Source organism: Anguilla anguilla, chromosome 18 (assembly GCF_013347855.1).
Source record: "Anguilla anguilla isolate fAngAng1 chromosome 18, fAngAng1.pri, whole genome shotgun sequence".
Lineage (NCBI taxonomy): Eukaryota > Metazoa > Chordata > Actinopteri > Anguilliformes > Anguillidae > Anguilla > Anguilla anguilla.
In genome coordinates, this window is record NC_049218.1 from 29,001,402 (window position 1) to 29,012,869 (window position 11,468).

General features: G+C 47.5%; 1 protein-coding gene across 1 annotated transcript in view; it reads right to left on the reverse strand.

The window, feature by feature from the left end:
- Positions 1-3,353: 3,353 nt before the first annotated feature.
- The window catches only part of pcgf6 (polycomb group ring finger 6), a 29,377-nt gene continuing 21,262 nt past the window's right edge, over positions 3,354-11,468 (reverse strand). The window contains exon 10 of the mRNA XM_035401134.1: positions 3,354-4,219. Within this exon, the coding sequence (XP_035257025.1) occupies positions 4,160-4,219 (60 nt within the window). The 3' untranslated portion in view covers positions 3,354-4,159. The remainder of the gene's footprint in view (positions 4,220-11,468) is intronic.

Here is an 11,468-nt window from a genome sequence, read left to right on the forward strand (position 1 = left end):
GTTTGCATTGGATTGCACTTCTAATGTTTCCAGACGCTGTGGAACTTGCTGCCAAGCAGAAATCTCATTAATTTCCTCATTAATTCTCAACGCATACACAGAGGCTGTGTTGGGTGTGTGGATGTGCTCTCTAGCTTTAACCACATGAATACAGTCTGCAAGAGTTATTCGGCGTCTGAAATTATTTTCAGCTTTACATCTACATTTCGGCATTAGCCAGACTTATGGAGCTTTCTCTTAAACATTGAAAAATATGGTAATTGCTCTTCCGTTAGCTTTTATCATTAATCCTGAAGACATGTTCATTCAGCCTTACCAGGGGAGCGTGACACCGCAGTCTGAGTAAGTGCACGGGTCACTTTAACACCAACTCATCAAATCAAATGAGCCTCATTAAGGCCATTATGGGCTCATCGGGTGCAAAGGCCAGGAAAAGGTGTCCCAGCCAGATTTGGGTGGAAGCTCACACTCTCTCAGCCAGTGGGGAACACACAGTGGAATAATAACCCGTTATACAACAACCAGGAGAATGTCTGGGGCCCTATAAGTAGTGAATAGATGAAACTGGAAAATGTTCCCATAAACAGAAACATTTGCCTGTCAGGCATTTTGGTTGTGTTGCATGTATGTGGCACGTGAGAACCCTTGTAGAAAGTGCTAGAATATGAACAGGCATGTCCACAATCAGAACTCGAGTTGTGTCTTTAGTGGTGCACAATCTGTAGAGAGGTAAGTTATGCAGTAATCTCAAACACATGAAGAAAAGTTATTGTAATTGGACCCTCCTCAGTGTACTCCCCAACTCAGCTGTAAGCCACTGTCCTGGGATGATGATGATGATGATGATGATGATGATGCATTTCCTTTCCCTGCAAGGATTAAGCAGGTTTGGTTTGGTTTGGTTCGCTGCCCCCCTCCCCCCCTCCTCCCCCCCATTGCCAGTGCATAAGTCAGTCAGCCTGCAGGGGACACAGGCACACCCATGACGCGCACTGCAGACCTTTAAAGATTTATACACCTGCAGTGGGGAGGGGGGTGGGGGGGTGAATTAGGTCCGTGCAGTGACACGCCTTGCTGCCAGCTCTGAGACAGCATCCCTGCATTCCTGTCACATCAGATCTGATCCCGCGCGTTCGAAGCGCTAACGTGCTAGCTGGTTAACGTGCTAGCTGGAGACATCAGCCCAAATAAAAATCCTGTTTCAGCGAGCCGGAGTGGGGAAGGGACAACGTTTAAAAGAAGTGGGTAACAGTGGCAATAATAATGCCTTACATCCCTCAGGTGCCTGCAGCCACACCCACAAACCTCATACAGCTCTCACCTGAGTCACAGCGTCCAATCACAGAGCATTCCGCCCTCAGGGATTTACTCAGTCAATTAATATGGGTATCCAAGTATTTACCGTCTGCTTACGGCAATGGAAATATGATAGAAATTTTGTGAAAAAAACTACATGTCCCTACATGTCCAGCTCTGGTGACACAGCATCCAATTTGTTTCACTGTGTAACCTTGAGTCACCCTTCAGGAGTCAATAAGTTTTGTGCACTTTCCCAAAAATTAAAACAGCCAATAAGATTCCACACTGTGTATTAATATAAATGCTGTGCGTTAATAAAGCTCTGACTGTCCCGCTGTACACACTGACGGCCACACACCCTCCAAAAGCGCGTCAGAGCTGCCAGCGGTGAACCCGTTCACCACAGAGCCAGGAGCCCTGGTGCACCCACAGGGAGGGGGTCCTTCACTAGATCAGAAGTTCCATTCCACGCACCAAATTTCTCTCCCCCCCCCCCCCCCCCCCCCCAGCACTCGCTCTCTGGTCTCCCACACGCAACGCTGCCTCTCTGCAGGCCTTAATGCACCGTGCGTTAGGCACGCAAGAAAGGGCCTGCTGAAATATTCATACCGTCCCCATCTCGGCACGTCTTCCAGTGCACAGCCTTCCTATAAAAGGAAAGGGCATCCCAGACTAAGGTCACCGGCTGTGACTCAGTACTTTTGGGGGCTGACTGCAGAAAGTTGGTCTTCCCACTCCGGTTTTTCACTGCTATTAGCGTGAAGCAGCAAGCCGGCTAACCAGACAACATCCGAGCACATGGGGAGTAGGCTGACCGTACAAGCCTGGCTAATTAAAAAAACAAAAACACCCAAAGACCCAAAGGTCCCCAATGTTTCATCTCCAATTGTAAAAATTTGACATCTACACAGTCCCATCTTGAAAGGTCAAGTGTACAACCAGTGAATGGGTTTTACTGTGTCATGGAAAAGAACGGAAGTTTGGCTTGTCACAGGCATTTTTCTTAAATGTACACGTATCAATCTTTTACAAACAGCTATTCTCTCAGTGTTGGTCAACTACTTGATAAGATTTTCCACTGCTTAGAATAAATGGGCAGGCCAGAAATTGAATCACATTAGTTTGCTGTGCTTTATGAGCGAATGCACCATCAGCTGTAAAGCTAGCTAAATACCCGAGATATAGTAACAGAACAGCAGACAAGACCAACTCAAATCCAGTCCATACACAAAAGGCCTTCTTTAAACCTAATGAAATTACCGAGCCTAAAATAGCAGGTGGTTCACCCGCGCCAGGTACAGCTGTGGTGTGTGGATGGGCCCTGCAGGTACGGTAAGGAATCCAGACTGTGCCAGGCCGGATTGAAGCTGGCAGCCCCGCAGGGGAGCATGTCATTATCCGCAGTGTCACCCGCGTTAACAATAGGGAAAAACATAAAAAATAAGCAAGAAGTCCACTTATAAATTCCCCAAAAGAAACATCAAATGGCAAATATTTTTGCAAAAAAATGAAAAAAATAAATCAAGGCAAAGGAAAGACATCCTCTGCTTTCACTCAGTTTGAATAAAGCAAAAACAAAAACAAAAGGAGGGCAGACTGTCTGCCCTCCTTTTGCCAAAATAAATGAATAAATAAATAAATAAATGCAGGAAACATGGCGGAAAATTCCCTGTGGTGGCCCGTTGCCTTGGAAACCACCGTCAGCCACACACAGCCCCAGAAGGCCTGTAGGCGGTGTCGAGGAGGGGCGGGGGGGGGGGGGGGTGGAAACTCAGGCCAACCCTGGGATCCAGACAGACGTGCTGAACACTCCCATCCATCAGTCTGACCGCTGCATCTGCCCAAACTAACCCCAGGGTTCGAGAGGCGGACACATACCCACAGAGCCCAGCTTGTCATAAAGAATCATTTAAACATCACAGTCAACCGTCCTGATTATCACACACCACTCAGGAAAACAAGCGGCAGTATTCTGACATTTTCAGAGCACGAAATGTTCAAAGACCCCAGAGCATGTAACCACGCACAGAGAAGGACCCACAAAACCAGAGGTGTTCAATAGCAGCAAAACAATCAGAATCTGCATGTTTTATTGGTACGAGCAATTAACATTCCCTGAATTTATCATCTTTCTCAATGAAAACTGCAGTCATAAGGAACCCTGTTACAATTTCATCAACAAGAATAGCCTTGACTTACAACCTGTGCATTAAAATCATACAAACTGAAAGATCATGAAATTAATGGAAAATATAAATGGTGAAACACAGTTAAGAAAACAAACAGACAAATAAATATCACAAATTATTTCTTGCTATGAAAACATAACCAACATACCTCCATTTTCTATTAACTCCCAAGCACTTACGACAAGAACACAATTAAAACATATGAAAAATTAATGGAATATCTTCATTAGGAAATTAGCATTTTAGAATGATGAATGATTTAGCTAAAATTATTTTAATGAGCGTCAAGTCAAAACCAGGAAAACTATAATAAACACGACAAGAGGATGTAAAGATTTCTTGGATCACCAAAGATTTTTTGGATCATTCTGGAAAAACAACCAATCACTCAGTGAGTTGAAGATGTGAAGGAAAGGAGCACTCCTCTGTGTGTAGAAAGGGAAAAAGTCTAGAGGGGATCTGATGGAAAAGGCCAGAGGGGATCTGATGGAAAAGGCCAGAGGGGATCTGATGGGGGGGATGTGATGGAAAAAGGTCAGAGGGGATCCGATGGAAAGTCTGCTCTGCTCTTCAGCAGCTGGCTGCAGATGATGTCATCCTCCTCTTCAGCACCAGGAGCTGTCCGGACCGCAGTACCGCCATCGCCGTGGCCACCGCCTCCGCACGGCCCGTCAGAACCGCTGCCGAACCGGAGGCAGGACGAGGCCAAAGTGCAGCACCAGCAGGCCGTCCTGCACAGAGGACAAAAGGGGAGGATTCAGAGGAGTCCTCAAACGCATTTATTCATTTATTTTAGTTCCAGAGGAAACAGAGAAATTGTACACTTACATATGTAATTTATTTGGGCACCTACCAGTTAATCTCATGCACCTGAGTAACACCACAAGTGTGTGTGTGTGTGTGTGTGCGTGCGTATGTGTGTGTGAGTGTGTGTGTGTGTGCCTGCATGTGTGCATGTGTGAGTGTGTGCACGTGCGTGTGTGTGTGTGTGCGTGCGAGCGTGTGCATGCGTGTGTGTGTGAGTGTGAGTGTGTGCGTGCATGCAGGAAGTTCAAGATGGTGGAGCGAGAGAAAGAAAGCCATCCTCCAGATGGTGCTATAAATAGAGCAGACAGACAGACAGCAGACTAACCCCTCCCCCTTCCAGACGCACACAAAGACACACTCAGACAACCCACAGCTCCCACTGTAACCCTGGAAACCAGAGCGCCGAGACAACCAAACCCTCTGTGAAAGCAATGAAGGTGACCCGTGGAAACGCCACGTCTGAAAATAACATTCACACACACAGCAGTGTCAGTCCTTCCACAGCCAGAATACCTCAGCACAAACAGGGGATCCCTACTGCAACTAAAGCCACAGCCAGATCAGCACAAACAGGGGATCCCTACTGCAGCTAAAGCCACAGGTTCTATCAGCACAAACAGGGGATCCCTACTGCAGCTAAAACCACAGCCAGATCAGCACAAACAGGGGATCCCTACTGCAGCTAAAACCACAGCCAGATCAGCACAAACAGGGGATCCCTACTGCAGCTAAAGCCACAGCCAGATCAGCACAAACAGGGGATCCCTACTGCAGCTAAAGCCACAGCCAGATCAGCACAAACAGGGAATCCCTACTGCAGCTAAAGCCACAGCCAGATCAGCACAAACAGGGGATCCCTACTGCAGCTAAAACCACAGCCAGATCAGCACAAACAGGGGATCCCTACTGCAGCTAAAGCCACAGCCTCCATCAGCACAAACAGGGGATCCCTACTGCAGCTAAAGCCACAGCCAGATCAGCACAAACAGGGGATCCCTACTGCAGCTAAAGCTACACGTTCTATCAGCACAAACAGGGGATCCCTACTGCAGCTAAAGCCACAGCCAGATCAGCACAAACAGGGGATCCCTACTGCAGCTAAAGCTACACGTTCTATCAGCACAAACAGGGGATCCCTACTGCAGCTAAAACCACAGCCAGATCAGCACAAACAGGGGATCCCTACTGCAGCTAAAGCCACAGCCAGATCAGCACAAACAGGGGATCCCTACTGCAGCTAAAGCCACAGCCAGATCAGCACAAACAGGGGATCCCTACTGCAGCTAAAACCACAGCCAGATCAGCACAAACAGGGGATCCCTACTGCAGCTAAAGCCACAGCCAGATCAGCACAAACAGGGGATCCCTACTGCAGCTAAAGCCACAGCCAGATCAGCACAAACAGGGGATCTCTACTGCAGCTAAAACCACAGCCAGATCAGCACAAACAGGGGATCCCTACTGCAGCTAAAGCTACACGTTCTATCAGCACAAACAGGGGATCCCTACTGCAGCTAAAACCACAGCCAGATCAGCACAAACAGGGGATCCCTACTGCAGCTAAAGCCACAGCCAGATCAGCACAAACAGGGGATCCCTACTGCAGCTAAAGCCACAGCCAGATCAGCACAAACAGGGGATCCCTACTGCAGCTAAAGCCACAGCCTCTATCAGCACAAACAGGGGATCCCTACTGCAGCTAAAGCCACAGGTTCTATCAGCACAAACAGGGGATCCCTACTGCAGCGAAAGCCTGGACGGGCTAAAGCCACTAAGCATCTGAATTATCAATCTGATCCCTGAAACACTCACACTAACAGAAGACCCTACACCAGGGATGCTCAAATGTGACCCTTGGGGGCCAGCAGAACAGCTGATTGCCATTCTTCTCCTCTGATCAGGGACAGGGGAGTGGCATTAATTAACCAATCAGGCACAGATAAAAGCAGGAGTACAGGCCTTGAGGTGCACACCTTTAGTGTCCCTGTCCTTTAGGTTTTCATTCCAACCCTAACAAAGCACACCTCATTCAACATCTAGAGATCTACTGTCCTGTAGGTTTTCACTCCAACCCTAACAAAGCACACCTCATTCAACAGCTAGAGATCTACTGTCCTGTAGGTTTTCACTCCAACCCTAACAAAGCACACCTCATTCAACATCTAGAGATCTACTGTCCTGTAGGTTTTCACTCCAACCCTAACAAAGCACACCTCATTCAACATCTAGAGATCTACTGTCCTGTAGGTTTTCACTCCAACCCTAACAAAGCACACCTCATTCAACAGCTAGAGATCTACTGTCCTGTAGGTTTTCACTCCAACCCTAACAAAGCACACCTCATTCAACAGCTAGAGATCTACTGTCCTGTAGGTTTTCACTCCAACCCTAACAAAGCACACCTCATTCAACAGCTAGAGATCTACTGTCCTGTAGGTTTTCACTCCAACCCTAACAAAGCACACCTCATTCAACAGCTAGAGATCTACTGTCCTTTAGGTTTTCACTCCAACCCTAACAAAGCACACCTCATTCAACAGCTAGAGATCTACTGTCCTGTAGGTTTTCACTCCAACCCTAACAAAGCACATCTCATTCAACAGCTAGAGATCTACTGTCCTTTAGGTTTTCATTCCAACCCTAACAAAGCACACCTCATTCAACAGCTAGAGATCTACTGTCCTGTAGGTTTTCACTCCAACCCTAACAAAGCACACCTCATTCAACAGCTAGAGATCTACTGTCCTTTAGGTTTTCATTCCAACCATAACAAAGCACACCTCATTCAACAGCTAGAGATCTACTGTCCTTTAAGTTTTCATTCCAACCCTAACAAAGCACACCTCATTCAACAGCTAGAGATCTACTGTCCTGTAGGTTTTCACTCCAACCCTAACAAAGCACACCTCATTCAACAGCTAGAGATCTACTGTCCTTTAGGTTTTCATTCCAACCCTAACAAAGCACACCTCATTCAACAGCTAGAGATCTACTGTCCTTTAGGTTTTCACTCCAACCCTAACAAAGCACACCTCATTCAACAGCTAGAGATCTACTGTCCTTTAGGTTTTCATTCCAACCCTAACAAAGCACACCTCATTCAACAGCTAGAGATCTACTGTCCTGTAGGTTTTCACTCCAACCCTAACAAAGCACACCTCATTCAACAGCTAGAGATCTACTGTCCTTTAGGTTTTCATTCCAACCCTAACAAAGCACACCTCATTCAACAGCTAGATATCTACTGTCCTTTAAGTTTTCATTCCAACCCTAACAAAGCACACCTCATTCAACAGCTAGAGATCTACTGTCCTTTAGGTTTTCATTCCAACCCTAACAAAGCACACCTCATTCAACAGCTAGAGATCTACTGTCCTTTAGGTTTTCACTCCAACCCTAACAAAGCACACCTCATTCAACAGCTAGAGATCTACTGTCCTTTAGGTTTTCATTCCAACCCTAACAAAGCACACCTCATTCAACAGCTAGAGATCTACTGTCCTGTAGGTTTTCACTCCAACCCTAACAAAGCACACCTCATTCAACAGCTAGAGATCTACTGTCCTTTAGGTTTTCACTCCAACCCTAACAAAGCACACCTCATTCAACAGCTAGAGATCTACTGTCCTTTAGGTTTTCATTCCAACCCTAACAAAGCACACCTCATTCAACAGCTAGAGATCTACTGTCCTGTAGGTTTTCACTCCAACCCTAACAAAGCACACCTCATTCAACAGCTAGAGATCTACTGTCCTTTAGGTTTTCACTCCAACCCTAACAAAGCACACCACATTCAACAGCTAGAGATCTACTGTCCTTTAGGTTTTCATTCCAACCCTAACAAAGCACACCTCATTCAACAGCTAGAGATCTACTGTCCTGTAGGTTTTCACTCCAACCCTAACAAAGCACACCTCATTCAACAGCTAGAGATCTACTGTCCTTTAGGTTTTCACTCCAACCCTAACAAAGCACACCTCATTCAACAGCTAGAGATCTACTGTCCTTTAGGTTTTCATTCCAACCATAACAAAGCACACCTCATTCAACAGCTAGAGATCTACTGTCCTGTAGGTTTTCACTCCAACCCTAACAAAGCACACCTCATTCAACAGCTAGAGATCTACTGTCCTTTAGGTTTTCATTCCAACCCTAACAAAGCACACCTCATTCAACAGCTAGAGATCTACTGTCCTTTAAGTTTTCATTCCAACCCTAACAAAGCACACCTCATTCAACAGCTAGAGATCTACTGTCCTTTAGGTTTTCATTCCAACCCTAACAAAGCACACCTCATTCAACAGCTAGAGATCTACTGTCCTTTAGGTTTTCACTCCAACCCTAACAAAGCACACCTCATTCAACAGCTAGAGATCTACTGTCCTTTAGGTTTTCATTCCAACCCTAACAAAGCACACCTCATTCAACAGCTAGAGATCTACTGTCCTTTAGGTTTTCATTCCAACCCTAACAAAGCACACCTCATTCAACAGCTAGAGATCTAGAGAGCCCTGCTCTCTTCCAACAGATCTGATGCTCAAAACAATGCAGCTGAAGATGATGAGCACACTCAAAGTGCCCATCATTCATCCCTGAGGCCATCCCAGACCATAATCTCTGCATCTGCACATTTTGTGTAAAGCAGATTCATACAGTGCATTAAATAACAGACACGCATCCTGAAGCGCTTCTGGCCTTCAAAGGTGAAAATCTTTAAAACAACAAAGCTTTTGCACAGAAACGTCTCTTTTGGGCGAACACGAGTGAGCTAGGAGACTCAGGCGGAGTTTGTGGCAGATTTTTCAGAGCTGCCCCCCCCCCCCGGCAGCGGCATTATTGTCCCAAACTCCCAGAGAAAGCGCTAACAAGCTCCTGCGCGCTAACAAGCTCCTGCACTCGCGTGCGCTCACGCGAGCTTTCTCCAGGCGCCGTTTCCCAGAATGCACCTCAGCGATTACGGCCACTGTTTCCAAGCAAGACTCCCTCTCACGCATACTAACCGCCGGTGAACACGTTAACACCGCGGCTGAGGCCCTGGGAAAAATAAATAAATAAATAAAACTCCGGCTGCTCCATCGTCTGGGAGGAGCTTAAGGATCGTTTGGGTGGAGCGGTTGCCAGGACACGAGCTGGCCCGGTTCCTAAAGGCCTGCCCCCCCCTCCCCTCCCCGCGCCCCAGCAGAGAACACCACCGTAAATCACCCCCCCCCCCTCACACCCCCGGCGTGTGCACAGGACAGTAATTCCAGTGCTGAACACGGTAATTATCTGCACAAAGGAACCAGGAAGTGCATCACGATCATATGTCACAAAACCCCGCAGGGCTGAGCTGCTCACGAACCACAGTGTTTCCAGCAAACGCAGTTACTAGGTTCTGTAATGTACCCTGAATAAACTGGCTCAATGTGCCCCCAAACCCACGTTAAAACCACGCGAAGGACACCGGATTTAGGGGGAGAGTGCAGAGACACTGCTCCACAAGGCTTTGGGGTATTTTGGCAGAGCAGCCCGTCCAGAAACGGGCAGAGTGATTGACAGACTAAAGGCCTCCACATGCTTCATCCAGACTGGTTCACATGACCCGTAGCCCGACCACGTCAGACAGTGCCGCGGTTCATACCTGTTTCAAAGCTGCTAAACTCAAAGGGCGAAGCTGTCCGTCATTAAGAGGGGTGGGGTTTCATCCAAGAATTCAGCAACCTCTGTGTCGACAATTGCGATGTAAAGAGACGTACGAATGCACCTATCGATGAACACACTCAGACTCTTCTTCTTGTTCATCTTTGAGAATCTGCAGCAGAACAGCGGTTCAGCTGAAGCAGGCAGAGCCCTGAACGCAGTGCTGCCTGCAGGGACATTAACACTGAGCAGGAAAAGACCGGAGAGAAAAATAAACTGAGCAAGGACACAGAGAAGAACACGAGCGCAGCGGGATGCTGAACAAATATGACAGGGCTGTTTTTGGAAAGAGACGCACTGTAAATGCAGCTAGACCCCCCCCCCCCCCCCCCTCCCCTCCCCTCCGCCACCACCAATACCCATCGCCCCCCCCCCCCCCCCGGGAGGGACTGGAATGGTCAGTGGACGTCCAAGGACGACATAGCTCAGGAGGTAAGACCGATTGTCTGGCAGTCGGAGGGTTGCCGGTTCAAACCCCGCCCTGGGCATGTCGAAGTGTCCTTGAGCAAGACACCTAACCCCTAACCCCTAACTGCTCTGGCGAATGAGAGGCATCAATTGTAAAGCGCTTTGGATAAAAGCGCTATATAAATGCAGTCCATTTACCATTTACAGTTCGATCTACTCATGAACGCGGAAAACCTTCCTTTGAATTTCCATCCAGAACTTATGTTTCAGACAGCACATTTCAGAAGGGAAACTTATCGTGGTTACTCTGTGTTACTTCTTACAGATATATATTTACATATGATAATGATATGTTCATTAAAATTAAAATGCTAAAGCAGCTAAGACTAATGGCTCACAAATAAATACTGAACAGACTCAAACAACCATAGAGCAACACCACCTTGTCAGCTCTACTGACATCATGAAAAGCTCAATGCTGCAGAGGACACTGGGATACAAAAACTCCACAAATACCCCAGCCTGCTTTTAAACAGCAGAAGGTTACATTATTTTTTCCAGGGAGAGTTCTGGCCGACTCTGAAGGGACACTCAAGGACTCACGCTTCACGCGCGCTCAACGGACACACCGTCGCCGGGACAACAGCCCGCCGCGCACAAATCAATACGGAAATAATGAAATAGAGCGGCAGCCGCCGCCGCTATCACGCTACTGAGCAAACACTTACAGCGCCCGCACCACCGAGGGGCGGGTATGCCTACACTCAGGCTGCCAGGGACGTGCTGCCAGGGTCGGGCTTTACATCACAGCCATCCAATCAGACACACGGAGTCTGTGTGTTTGTGTGCGGTAGGGAAGAGTGTCTGTGTGAGACAGGAAAGTGTGTTTGTGTGCGGTAGGGAAGAGTGTCTGTGTGAGACAGGGAAGTGTGTTTATGTGAGACAGGGAAGAGTGTTTGTGTGAGACAGGGAAGTGTGTTTGTGTGAGACAGGGAAGCGTGTTTGTGTGAGACAGGGAAGCGTGTTTGTGTGAGACAGGGAAGTGTGTTTGTGGGAGACAGGGAAGTGTGTGTGTGTGAGACAGGG